This window comes from Adelges cooleyi, unplaced genomic scaffold (genome assembly GCF_023614345.1).
Source record: "Adelges cooleyi isolate 19-005CV unplaced genomic scaffold, UGA_ACOO_1.1 ACOO_flye_CR_arks_rails_tigmint_CR_PRNA_23, whole genome shotgun sequence".
Taxonomy (NCBI): Eukaryota; Metazoa; Arthropoda; class Insecta; order Hemiptera; family Adelgidae; genus Adelges; species Adelges cooleyi.
This window is the reverse complement of record NW_026095893.1, coordinates 14,192,012-14,205,350: the sequence shown is the minus strand read 5'-3', so window position 1 is coordinate 14,205,350 and position 13,339 is coordinate 14,192,012. Positions and strand designations below refer to the sequence as shown.

Sequence of the window (13,339 nt, the reverse complement as noted above, 5' to 3'; positions counted from 1 at the left end):
AGGTTCTGTATTTACAAATGTGCATCAAAGCGTTTATTTGAAAGTGATTTTATTCAATTTTATCACTTTTATTTATAATAATTCCTGTAGACCTGTGACCTCTCCGTTTCCTCATTGCTTTGATTACATTATGCCTATACTCTACTGTACTAGTCCTCTCGGATAAAATCACTTTCAAATTAACGCTTTGATGCTCATTTGTAAATACAGTGATCTTGAGACTTTAAACTATTTTCAAAAAAGTGGAATAAAAAAAAAAGATTCCATTCCTTTTAGGAAACAAAATGTTTGTCAACGCCTATTGTTAGTATTATAATATCATACATAAGTTTGGAAGTAATTGGGATAATTTTTTTTTAAATATAGTGCGCCGCAATTTTAAATAAAAGTATTTCTAAATTTCGTGGGTGTTCTTTTCGATTAAATTAGGGTTTTGGGCTAATAAGCTCACCTTTTGGCTTTCTAGGTACGATCATTAATTTATCATTTATATAGCTTCTACATAATTAAATCGGGTCAGCGGCCAGGAGATATTGGGGGTGCAGACAAAAAAATAAACAATTACCATAATAAATACCTAGTAATAGCTATTAGCTAATACAATCGAAGCTAACAAAATAAATTACAATTATTGTTCTTTTTCAAAATATTCGTCCAAACACTTTATAAAAAAAATCTGCACAAACGCAAGTGTGCCTTCTGTGAATGGTTGCTGGCCCATTCAATATTAAATCACTTAGCAATGCGTCAGTAACCGTCACGACGGTTACTCGTTTAGAAACCGTCGACCGTCACTCAGTCTATAAATATTCGTCCACGTGAAACGTTTGTATTTGTTGTGTGGCGCGACTGTTTTAAAATGAGACCGATTTTACAATTGTGTAGCCGACTCCTGAGACCTTTGAACGTCAGTAGTTTTGCTCCGTCAAAAACCAGAATTTTCAGCCGGTTGTATGCAAACGAGTGTAAGAATACCAACACCCGGAACGGCGTAGTGTTCGGCGTATACCAGGAGGGTTGTGAATACAAATATTCTGTAGACGCGCAGGCCTTCAACGACAGACTGAGTGGTGCGATAAGTAAGCTGTTGGCCGTGTCGCCGATACCGCCCGGCTCTGCGCAGCTATTTAACAACCTGGACAAAGATTACCCGAACTTGGTGGTGGCCAATATCGGGTCACAAAAAGCCGGGTACGACAGCGTCGAGCTTTTGGACCTGGCCAAATCGAATGTCCGGCAGGCTATCGGCCAGGCAGTGTTGCTGTTGGACAACGAAGGCTGTACAAAGATATTCGTCGACGGTCTAGACTGTCCGGACACCGCGGCAGAAGCGGCCTTGCTAGCCTCGTGGAAGTTCAAGGCCATGAAGTCTGGTATCAACCAGACGCAGCAGGCGACGGTGGAGGCGTACAGCAAGGACGACAAGGATTTGTTTGATCGGGGCGTCGTGTTCGGCAGCGTGCAAAACCTGGCCAGAATGCTCACCGAGATACCGCCCAACGCGCTGACGCCGACTTATTTCGCCGATCAAATTATACGGATGTTGTGCCCTTGCGGCATAACCGTGGACGTGCACGATCGCGACTGGATGGAATCGAAGAATCTCAATGGCATTCTGGAGGCTTCCAAGGGGTCGTGCGAGGCGCCCCTGTTCGCCGTCATCGGATACTGCGGTGGCGATAAGAATCAAAAACCGCTGACATTAGTCGGCCACGCCACGACGTACGATACTGGCGGCGTATGTTTGCGCGGGTGTGACGACATGGCGTACAAGAAGCGGCACGTCGCGTCTGGCGCCACGCTGATCGGGCTGATGAAGGGAATCTCGTGCCTCAGTCTGCCCGTCAACGTGTACGCGTATATACCTTTGTTCGAGAGCGGCACGTCGGGTTCCGGCATCAAAGCCACAGACGTGTACACCGCACTCAACGGTAAGTCAGTCAACATAGACAACACCAAGTACATCAGCCGGTTGGCCGTCGCGGATACCATAACGTACGCGACGCGCAAAGAGGCCGAGCCGCAGGCGCTCATTAACGTCAGCACACTGTGCGGCGTCACGTCCAGACTGTTCGGCGAACTGGCCACGCCGCTATTCACTAACAACGTGGGCATGTGGAAAGAACTAGAACGGGCCGGTTCCATCACCGGTGACCGCGTTTGGCCGATGCCGTCTTACGAGCGCAAGGCGCAGATGATCACCCGTGACGATATTGCAGACGTGGCCATGCTAGGCGAGGGCGGCGTTGACCTGGATGACCTGGGCAAGAGCGCGGCATTTGTCGCACAGTTTCTCACCGACCCCAATATAGAGTTTGCACACCTCGACATTGGAGGTGTATGTCGCAACAACGACGTGGTCACGTTTCCATTCCTTCGACCAGAGTTCGCCACCGGCCGTCTAACCCGAACGCTATTGCAGATGATTTACCAGATGGCATGTCCACACATACCGCCGCCACATAAATGATTTTTTATTTTATGTCAAAATGTGAATAGTGACCATCGTTTCGAATAAATTTCTTTTAACAACTATGGGTTACGTCTTTACCCTTGAGAAAAGGTGAGTTCAAAAAACTTCGTGAGTTGGATGCACTAAAAAAATATTTTTCGTTGCTAACCCAAAATAAACACTTGGTAACCACGGTACTCGAAAGGTGATGATTGTTGTGGCCAAAAGTTTTTTAATAGTTTTTTGACATTTTCATGTCTTAGCTCTGGCACATAACCGAAAAAAGCGTTCGTTACAAAAGCGTTACAGGGGTAGGAGATAGGGGGTGGGAGACAAGAAATATGTTGTACGTTCAACGTTCAAATTAGAACTAAATGATAAATTCAAAATAGTTTAATTCTCTATGTTAAGTTATTTTTGGCCAGATAATAAACACTACAATTTTAGCCAGAAACTTGATTGTACATAACTTTTTAATCTCCTTGGCCTAATGTATTCGGTACTTCAACGAGACATGAAAATGCTCTTTCGTGGTTGCAGACTCGGCTGAAAAACTTTTTTAATAATTGGCCTTAATCGATTTATTGGCAAAACATTCACTTGGTTATTTTTAATCAACTTAACCATTCATTCAAGTTTGTTCGTTGTGAAAACACATAATTTAAAAAATATAACATCCCCACCCTCATAAGAAGGATATATCTGTAACAACTGTGAATAAGTGTGTAAGTCGATTTCAGTGATTTTACAGGGGAACGATTTGAAACTTTGACCAGCTGCCATAAATCCCTACTTAACCAATAACTCACATCTTTCTCAAGGTTTTCTTGTTGGTCCAACGAGTTAGATATTTATTCATGGTGTGCTAAACGCCTCGGACTACATCCTAGCGTACTTAGTAAATTTTGACTAAAATTCGACTTACACGCTTATTTAGTTGTTACAGATATATAAGGATCAAAGCGTTTTTATTCAATTTTATCACTTTTATTTAAAATAATTCTTGTAGACCTGTGACCTCTCCGTTTCCTCATTGCTTTGATTACATTATGCCAATACTCTACTGTACTAGTCCTCTTAGATAAAATCACTTTCAAATTAACGCTTTGATGCTCATTTGTAAATACAGAACCTTAATTTAAAACTTTCTAACTTTGCTGGTTTATACTGAGCTTGGTTTAGACTGTACTGGCTTGAAAATACTAACTACCGATTACATGTTTCAATCGTGTACTCCATAGTTTAAATTATAATCGCTTATTCTCAATATTTATGTGTTATATACTTCCATTAGAGCAATCTCACACAAACTATTTATACTTCATAGATTATATTATTTCAAAGCTATATTATACTTCTATTTTACTAGATTGACAATGTACAAAATAAAATGCAACTAAAAAAACCTTTTTATAGAATCTTAAAGTGTAAAGGGTGGGATAGTGAAACGGGTTTTCCCATTTAAATACATTAGAAAATCGCCGTTTACTGCCTCATCCTGTATATTAATTTCTTGGTATTTTCTAAAGAAAAATCAATTTTCTTACATTTAAATTAAAATAAATCGTATACTGGTACTGTGATGGAGAAAACAATACATTTTACCTACATATATTACTTATTAGTTAAATATTACTAACGTGTAGGTTACTAATGTGTAAAAATTTTTAGTTTTTAAGTGTGGCATAATAAGTACTACTTACAAGAGATGATTCGATGTTAATACCAGGAAATTCACATAAAAGAATATCTTTTGAACAATAGGGGGCAGTGGAGGTTTTTTTAAATCGTTATCATACCAGAATCTATCACATACACTACATACATACAGCACCAAAGTTATTGTTTAAGAACCTTGATTGAAATTGAGCGTGAGCTTTGGAACGTATATAATATTCATCATATGAGGCGACAGTGATATATTCTAAAGTTTCAATAGTAGTTCTATCTTCTAATGATTGTTCCAGTTCTGATGAAGTCGATAACATTTATTGAGGCGAATGGGATATATCTGGAGGATGCATTTTTGACAATGTAGTAGAAGTACTAGTAGATGCTACTTGAGAAGTTCTGAAAATAGATTTTTGGCGCTCTTTGAATTCTTTTTGTCTCTCCGCGTTTGTCTTAGGCACAGCTAAAATGTTACAAAAGTTTGTTTTTTTGTGTGAAACGGGATCGAAATCCAAGTTATTTATTATCTATTGGTTATTTATGTAACGATCTAGTTTTCCAATGTTTGGTTTTCTAATCAACTTATTTACTTATTGTATAAAATATGAAATTTTTTATACTAGATAATTAAAAAATTATTTTTCTTACTACTCTCCTGCACTCGTAGATGGTACTTGGTACAAGATAGTATAAGCTGGTTCCAGTCTTATTTTTTTGGGCCTTATGGCTCTCTTCGTATTTGTTTTGTTGTTCCGCGTATGTGTTAGGCATAGCTTAAATGTTACAAAAATATGTTTGAGGTGAATCGGAATCGAACCCAGTTTATTTATTTTACGTTACGGCCTAAACGTATAAATATAGCTATTTTTTTTTTTTTTTATAGCAATGATATGTAGTTGTTGATTATTTAAATTTAACCACACAAATATATAACATGAAAGTAAAGAGAGAAAAAACTAAAAAAAAATTTTCGGATTAAACGGATTGGAACTCCGATTCGTGAGCGTCTCTTGCAGTACTGCATTACGCAGCACTTGTCGATGCATCTAATTTAGTTAAATGGATACAATTTTATTTCTTAAGCACAATATATCAATTAAAATCAACGAAAAACCATTTTTTTTTGGTTTTGTTCTTATTTTTTATCTATATTTATATCATCACTGTTTATTCAAATTTCATTTATAATTTTGTATTAAATAATTACCTAATCGTTTTTTGTTACGGTCTATAAAATGTACAATATACATATTATAAAATATTATATTAAGTATATTACCTAATTCTAACTTTCTATTTTAATTAATTTATTTTATTTAATTAATAAAATACTTACTTGTACATTATAATTTTACTTATACAATATAATTATTATTTTTACATTTTAATATAGTAATAAAGTTATTAGATAAAACAACTTTAAACTTAACCCTTGTCTTGTTAGGCGATGACAATATAAATAACAAAATTGTATTGACATAGATTGAAGTCCGTCTTATGAAAAATACACAGTTACCGTCAAAATTGGTTCAGCGTAATTTTTTAGTATATTTTACATTGTCATTTCTTTACAACCTATCACGAATTAATCCCATCCGTCACATCAATATCCGAGTTGTTTCCGTCAGGGTAATGTACAGATTGTAACTTGTTGGTACTAGGGTAAGATGCGCGGATAGAATATTTATAATATACAGCGATCAACCACATCAAAACGGAAATTAATTTTGCTATTTTATGGATATTAGGAGATATGAGTGCAACAAAAATTAAATGAACACATTTTTATTTCATTCATAGGTATTATTGTTTGAAATTTCACACGTTTTAAGCAAACTACAAATACACATTAAGTACTTTTTTTTTTGTTCTATACAGAAAAAAGTTGCTATTAAATAGACTTTATACAATACAAGGTTTTATTCGACAATTATACTATAATATAAAAATTATATACAAACACATTTTATTGTTAATAGTAGTCGTCAATGTGCTAACAGTTAAATATAGTTTTGACATTTTACTTATATCTTCTGTAGACTAGTTACACAATATAAGCATGTATTTTACTTTTACACAAGTAATTGTTATTTAATTGATTTAAACATTTTATATAAAATAAATTTTACAATACGAATAAATAGCAAAAGGTTTGTCAGAATTCTTACAGGTTTTTAAAAAGTATTTGTATTAAAATTTAAAGTAAAAATTCCCTATTTTCGTTTATCATTTAATAATAAACAAAATTAAGAAAATTAATTTGTACCAATATTCTTCTTTTAAATTTGGGTTTGACATGGGTATTAAATAAGAATTAGTTTTCAAACACACGCCATTGATATCGTTCAGGAGGAGCAGGTGGAGCAGGTGGAGCAGGAGGAGCAGGAAGAGCAGGAAGAGCAGGGTAATTCTCTTCAAATTCCCTTCTGGTAGTGGCTACATCTGTTTTTTCAAATGGATCGACCTCGGCTAAATCGTTTCTAAAACATTTTATGACTTATATAAATATTGATTCAATAGACCATATTATTTACTATATACATTATACATACCTCAATGTTTCAGGGATAAGAAGGTTATCCGTAGGACGTTTCCCTTCTTCAGCATATTCCCACATATGAACAAGGCACATATCTTTTAAACTGGGATCTAAAAATAATGTATTAAATAAAAAATTAATTTAATTAAAAATATAGAAAAAAAGCTGTCTTACTCAAGTTTAAAACATGAAGATCATCATGATCTTTGAGTTGATTCATAGATGAATCAGTCAAATCATAGTCTTGTTGTCTTGAAGAGATATCGGTTTTACGAGGATTCGGACTAGTTCCACCGGATATGAATACTTGGTCGTTGATTACTAAACAAATCTGTCGTCTTCGAGCGCAGGGAGATGTACCTTTTGGTGTGATCATCATCCACGTGGAACTAACAGGATCATAACGGTTAATGTCTTTAAAATGGAGATTCATGTTTCTGTTGAATCCACCGAATATATATAAAAAGCCATTATGAACAACTGCAATGAATTTGACACATTTTTTCAATTAAATAATATAATTTGTTACGCATAACTACACAGTATACTACATACACGCAGAATGACTCCGTCGTCCTGGAGGTTTAACTCCATTGAGTGTAGGATGTACCCAACGATTTAAAGTCGTATCAAAGTAATATACTTCGGAACAGTATACTTCTCGATCGGTTTGTCTAGGGGCATACATATCGCCACGACCTCCAAATATGTACATCTTATCATCAATTGCAGTTGCCGTATGAAAATCTCTAAGTGAGGGTGGAATACCCTACAAATAATATTACATGCTAATTAAATACACAAAATGAAAATGGTATTATGGAATAATAGGAATTACCCTACCTCAGTCCTTATGTTATGCCATAACATTGTACGAAAATCCAACTTATATAAATCTTGAGAAAATTGACTTTCTTGAAATCCTCCATAAATGTACATACAATTCTTAATGATGCAAGCAGAATGGCCATCTCTGGCCACAGGTATGGTTCCGCGTGTTATCGGCTTTGACCATTTTAAGGTACCTAAATGCAAAATATTATATTTAATAAGATTGATGTTTTATATCTATCTATATAATTGTGTACACACTTTATATGTGTACTTGTATCTAGCTATCTAAATGTGAAATGAGAATCTTTGTCACGGACTGGCTCCCGAACCACTTATCCAATCGACATGAAGGTATTTCAGGACTTATAGTGCATATTGCAGAACAGTCAAACGGACCTTAATTTATCACTTTTAGAATGACAATAAGGAAGAAATCACAGTCAGCAGATTACAAGTAGAATGTGCGTTATACAACCCACCAATGCCCGATTTAAAAGAAACAATAATAACTGCAAAAGTTTTTGAAATTACACTTACCAGTATCGAAACAAAACAGGTCGTTGCATACTTCGTTGTCATTACGTCCACCCCACAAATATACTTTACTACCATAAGCAACTGCTGTATGTCCATATCGCTGAAATGGAGTGCATGTGCAATTCTTGTCCTGGTCCAACTTCCACCATTTAAGTTTAACTAAAAATTAATATAGTACATGATTTATTTAACTTTTGGTGTTCAGATTAGATTTTTTTCAAATTTACCCGTGTCCAGTACGTGTATATCAATTGGCTTAAAATTTCTGTAGTCGGCACCGCTACAGTATCCACCAAACGTAAAGACACTCGTTCCGATTGAAACTGCCGCATGATTTACACGACGAGGACCACCTTGCATGTGAACAGTCCAATACATCATGTTATAATAATATTATTATGATGGCTATTGTCACTAGAGAATCGACACTTTTACTGCAAACAAAAATTACACATACATTTTTAACTTATATTACTTGTATAAAATTTCACATTGATTACTTTTTTATTATTATTATTAATAAATTGTTTTTCCGAGATGCATGACGTTGTATAGAATCCCGTCCATTTTTCTTAACGAGTTATATTATTATTAAATATTATAAAACAACAAATAGTACTCGGTACTCCGGTCAACGTACAGAAAATAAACAAATGGTGGTTACAATATTAGTACTTCGAAAAGTTGAAAAGTAGCAAGACGAAAAATAAACAATAATTATATTATCGTGTCAAAAGAAATAGTATTGATCGCGTAGCGTCATCGGAATTAAGCTGGAATGGAGAAGGGAAGTGGCATCTCTTTGGCCAGATAATAATATTATCATTGATAAGCAAAATATACCTATATAGATTGGCAACAGCCGCTCAATACCACAGCCGCTGCTGCTGTAGGGGAGCCAGGCCCAAAAAATTAAATGGTATGAGAGCGGCACCACAGAGAGCGCTAAAACTGTAGTTTGTCGAAAAGGGTTCTTATATGGCTCTGACACACAAGTCACACGACATATCCATTCAAAACTAGGCCAACTTTTTTTTATTTTCATCTACATATAATTAAAGTATAACTGTTATAATATAAAATATAATCTACTTGTTTGGTCATTATTTTGAATAAAACAAATGTAAACACACATTATAATATTTGATATGAGTATAAGTTATTTTTAAAAGAAACAATTCTATAGTATAAAAATATATGCTTCCAAATTAAGCATATTACCGTTAATCATTAATATAGCATGAGGAAAAAATAAAAAATATATTTAACATTATCAGTATAACAAAACAGTTTGGTTCGGGTTAACAACACACAAAGTGCATTTGAAATTAATTAACTCTAATAGGTAAATTCGCATTACGCTTTACGGCCTTCGCCATTCATAGGACGACATAATTATTGTCAACTTGTTTTTAAAGTACACTATCTAGACAAACGCCAAGTTTTGCTAATATTTGCTGATTATTTTTAGTTTTTTTTGTTATAACCTTGTTTAAAAAAAAATAATTAACAAATTTATCAAAATTGACTAAAATTAAGTAAAATATAATATAATAACAATTCGTGTAGCCTTGTCACCGGTCAATTGAAATTTTTAAAACAACTTCATACAATTATTTTCAACACACATATAGACCTATACCGATTGCTCGACTAATTTGTACTTGTCGATTAATTTTATACGAAAATAGATTTGAATTATTTTTATTTGTTAGCACTTTTGTGTAAAATCTAAATATTTTACCTTTATCTTTGTTAGCACTCAAATTATATACTTGTACTTGTACAGTTTTCTAAGTCTTTGTGTTTAAGCTGGTAAGCCTTATATGATGTAGATGGAAAATGAATTATGTCTCCATTTTTGACTCAGCTCATTTAATCAAATTAACTTGTACTATATTATTTAAACATAGAATGTAATAATTATGTTAATCGAAATTCGTAGTTGTAAAGTATGTGCTTAAATAAACGTATTTTTTTGTCGGTTATCGTATACTTTCGTAGGATATATTGTTTTAAATAGATAGGTATAGGTATATTGGTATCACACACATACATATTATACACATTTCTTAATGGTGTAAATAAACTAGAATAAGAACTATTCTATAGCCAAACAAAATAAATAGACATAACACAACAAGAGAAACAATTAAGAGGGCTTCGTTGTGCTTAGCAATCCAAGTTTTATAATTGTAAGCAAATATCGCTTATACTTAAAATATTTTTTTTTTAAGCTCCTGAGAGTCGGAGAACATTTTTATCAGTTTTCAGACAAGTAAATTATATTTTAGTTATTTTGTAGATTACTATTATTATGACAATTATTTAGTTTATTCGTTTATATAAGTATTTCTTTATACATTATAGGTATATATAAAATACCTACAAAATAGGTTTTATAAGAGGACATCAGTAAAATTAAAAACCCTATAATCATTTATCATTTTTTTCATCAATAGTAATTTTTTTATTTATTAAACATAAACATATTATAAACACAAAGCAAATATTATTTTGATTTCATAAAAATAATCAAATAAGTTATGCTACTCATAATATACCTCATATACGATAATAACTCAATATTAAAACGAGTTGTGAAATAGTAAATTTAAAAAAAAAATTTCTTTAACGCTAAATAAAATTGTATTATGAGCCATGAGGTAATAACTAATAAAATTCGATATTTAAATAAAAATTAATTACAAGTTTTTAATCTAAACATTTTGTTATCAGGCATTATCATATTACTAATTTCTATGGAACACCTAACAAATCTCTCTATCTCTCTTTAACGATATCGACCCATAGAATAATTCTATAGAGTTACTCTATGTAACGACCCTAGGACCTCTCTCTCTTCTATCAGTCCAATTCTTTATAGGTCTGTGTAAGAAATACACAGAGCTACACGAGTTTCGAGAACACCAGCAGCAGTTTTAATACAAAATCGTAATGTTCTCTGTTTTTAATATTATCACAAGTTGCTAACTTACCAATATTTTTTTTTGTCTTGATATTAGAAAACTGTTAAGTGTTGATATTTTGTTCTGCAGCTAGTAGCTAAAGCTATTTAGTCATTCTGCATAAACATACTATACAAAATATAATTTATAGTATCTGATTCTGTTTTCATCATAATGTAAACAATATGGCTCGTTATTAATTTGTAAAATGACTTTTAATAAAGTGGTTACTTTAATATAATATAACATAGTACATAATTTTACTAATTAATTAACAACATAATAATTTATAGTTACGTTGGGTTTAGAATTTAGAGTTTTAGTCCCAGTGGCGATAAGAGTTAATATTGCACGAGGCAAGTGATTTTCAGTAAAACATTATTAGCAAAAATTCTAAAACTTACGATTATTTCTAGCAAATTATTTGTTTGTGTTTTGAATGAATTAAGATCATGGAATTTAAAACTAGAGTGAAAAATGAAAGTGACATTGATGCGTGGGAAAAATCTGAAGCATACGAAGTAGGTATATTTTTGCGTGTGTATTAAAATACAATTTTTAAACAATATAGTTATTTCTGTACAAATTAAATTTGTGTTTTTAGGACTATGTTGGTTTTATCATAGCTATGAACAAATCTGTGTATGCCATTCCCTTGACTAAGGCTTTAACGTTATCAGATGAAATAAATCAGTTTGTAAATATATTGGATACTATAAACGAATGGATTACAGAAATTGAACCGTTGAAAGAAAGTTGTAGATTTGGTAACAAGGCTTTTACCACTTTTTACAATATGCTAAAAATTGTAAATGCGTATTTATCTTAAATGCAAAACCGATAATACATTTAAATAATTTTACTATTTAGAAAATTCCTGATATATTATCTAAAGTTATACCATCTGTAGAACAACAAAACTTAATAGAGTTGGCAACATATTTTATCGAAAGTTTTGGTAATCCAACTCGTATTGATTATGGAACTGGACACGAATTATCATTTTGTATGTTTCTGTGTGGACTATTTAAAGTAAATGTATTAAAACAGCAAGACAGTAAAGCTACAGTAAACATATTATTTACAAAGTATGTCTTAGTTAAATATTGTGTTAATGTCTAACAACTATAAATTGTTAGACTATGATAATAACTGCATACTTACTATAAATTGAGTCTAATGGAATACAACTTTTCCTTTAAGGTATTTAGAAATAGTTCGTAGACTTCAACTTAGGTACCAAATGGAACCAGCTGGTAGTCACGGAGCATGGAGTCTAGACGATTACCAATTTGTACCTTTCATTTGGGGTAGTGCACAGTTAATAGGTAAATTTACATTCTTGTAATAACAACCTACCTACTAGTAAGTAAATAATTTACTTATTATTAACTTATATGGAGTATTGAACAATGCTTTCAGAAAACCCCGATCTTACTCCTAATTTATTCGTCGAGGAAAAGTGCGTTCAACAGTTTAAGTCAAAATATATGTTTCTTGGATGTATTGATTTTATAATGCAAGTGAAGAAAGGGTTGTTCCATGAACACTCAAATCAACTTTGGAACATAAGCGGTGTTCAAAATTGGAATAAAATTAATGACGGTTTAATAAAAATGTATAAAAAAGAGGTAACTTTTGACTTGTCCCACCCCCCAAAAAAAAACAACTATATTGTATCATACTTTCTATTTAGGTGTTGGGAAAATTTCCAATTATTCAACACGTACCTTTTGGTAATTTGTTTCAATTCAAACCATCCACAAAACAAAAACTTTCTTCTTCATCATCGACATTTAAACCTCCGTCGTCATCGTTGTTGGAAAAATTAAAAAAACCCCCAACGCTAGAAACAAGTATAAATAAACATTAAAGGAAAATTTATTTGATTTAATGTAATAATTTTTATAATAAATATTGTAAATATTTCTTTTTATTATACGAGTACATCCATAGCTACATGTGTTCGCAATTTAACTAGTACCTGACATAATTATTGAAGCATTAAACACGACTAGCTATATTCATACATAACTTTTTTTTTGTCTTTATTAATTACAAAAATAGTTCTGCGAAATTATACACAAAGATTATTAGTATAATGTATACATGAATATTTAATCAGTCAGAATAATGTCTAGAAAAAGTCTACAATAAAAAATAATATTGAAACAATAGTTATTTTCAAGGATTTTGCATTAATTTGCACTTGAACCCTGACATATCATAATATAATTTCTTACCAAATATTTTAATACATTTTTATATGGTTATTCTCTTTTGAAACAAAGTACAACTGTGATTGATTAGAACAAAAGTGAAGAATACTATAATACT

The 13,339-nt window shown here is 32.6% G+C and overlaps 3 protein-coding genes across 5 annotated transcripts; 2 read left to right on the top strand and 1 right to left on the bottom strand.

The window, feature by feature from the left end:
- Positions 1–859: 859 nt before the first annotated feature.
- Positions 860–2,470, top strand: LOC126835903 (cytosol aminopeptidase-like). The gene has a single exon (XM_050568776.1). It carries the CDS (start codon positions 860–862, stop codon positions 2,468–2,470), a length of 1,611 nt encoding a protein of 536 aa, XP_050424733.1.
- Positions 2,471–6,015: 3,545 nt separating this feature from the next.
- On the bottom strand, positions 6,016–8,841 carry LOC126835465 (kelch domain-containing protein 3-like). Its single transcript, XM_050568076.1, has 8 exons — positions 8,534–8,841; positions 8,261–8,467; positions 8,034–8,192; positions 7,506–7,687; positions 7,218–7,431; positions 6,837–7,142; positions 6,676–6,772; positions 6,016–6,603 (listed from the first exon to the last, which is right to left on the bottom strand). The coding sequence occupies exons 2-8, from the start codon at positions 8,412–8,414 to the stop codon at positions 6,438–6,440; spliced, it is 1,278 nt and encodes a 425-aa protein (XP_050424033.1). The 5' UTR covers positions 8,415–8,467; positions 8,534–8,841; the 3' UTR covers positions 6,016–6,437.
- A 2,020-nt stretch (positions 8,842–10,861) lies between these two features.
- On the top strand, positions 10,862–13,044 carry LOC126835414 (serine/threonine-protein phosphatase 2A activator-like). Of its 3 annotated transcripts, none has more exons than XM_050567991.1 (7): positions 10,862–11,358; positions 11,452–11,523; positions 11,607–11,810; positions 11,873–12,090; positions 12,206–12,330; positions 12,425–12,633; positions 12,699–13,043. In XM_050567991.1, the coding sequence occupies exons 2-7, from the start codon at positions 11,455–11,457 to the stop codon at positions 12,873–12,875; spliced, it is 1,002 nt and encodes a 333-aa protein (XP_050423948.1). In that variant the 5' UTR covers positions 10,862–11,358; positions 11,452–11,454; the 3' UTR covers positions 12,876–13,043. The 3 variants fall into 3 exon arrangements, with proteins under 3 accessions (XP_050423948.1, XP_050423947.1, XP_050423949.1); XM_050567990.1 differs by having other exon boundaries at positions 11,419–11,523; XM_050567992.1 differs by having other exon boundaries at positions 10,862–11,527; positions 12,699–13,044.
- The last annotated feature ends 295 nt before the right edge of the window (positions 13,045–13,339 follow it).

Bases quoted from the DNA above. Each gene is read 5' to 3' on its own strand.
- LOC126835903 (XM_050568776.1), top strand. From the start codon at position 860: ATGAGACCGATTTTACAATTGTGTAGCCGACTCCTGAGACCTTTGAAC.
- LOC126835465 (XM_050568076.1), bottom strand. From the start codon at position 8,414: ATGATGTATTGGACTGTTCACATGCAAGGTGGTCCTCGTCGTGTAAAT. The intron at 7,688-8,033 runs GTAAGTGTAATT...TTTTGCATTTAG, and splicing joins CCTGTTTTGTTTCGATACTG to GTACCTTAAAATGGTCAAAG. The intron at 7,143-7,217 runs GTATGTAGTATA...AATTCATTGCAG, and splicing joins ACGACGGAGTCATTCTGCGT to TTGTTCATAATGGCTTTTTA.
- LOC126835414 (XM_050567991.1), top strand. From the start codon at position 11,455: ATGGAATTTAAAACTAGAGTGAAAAATGAAAGTGACATTGATGCGTGG. The intron at 11,524-11,606 runs GTAGGTATATTT...TTGTGTTTTTAG, and splicing joins AAAAATCTGAAGCATACGAA to GACTATGTTGGTTTTATCAT. The intron at 12,091-12,205 runs GTATGTCTTAGT...TTTTCCTTTAAG, and splicing joins GTAAACATATTATTTACAAA to GTATTTAGAAATAGTTCGTA.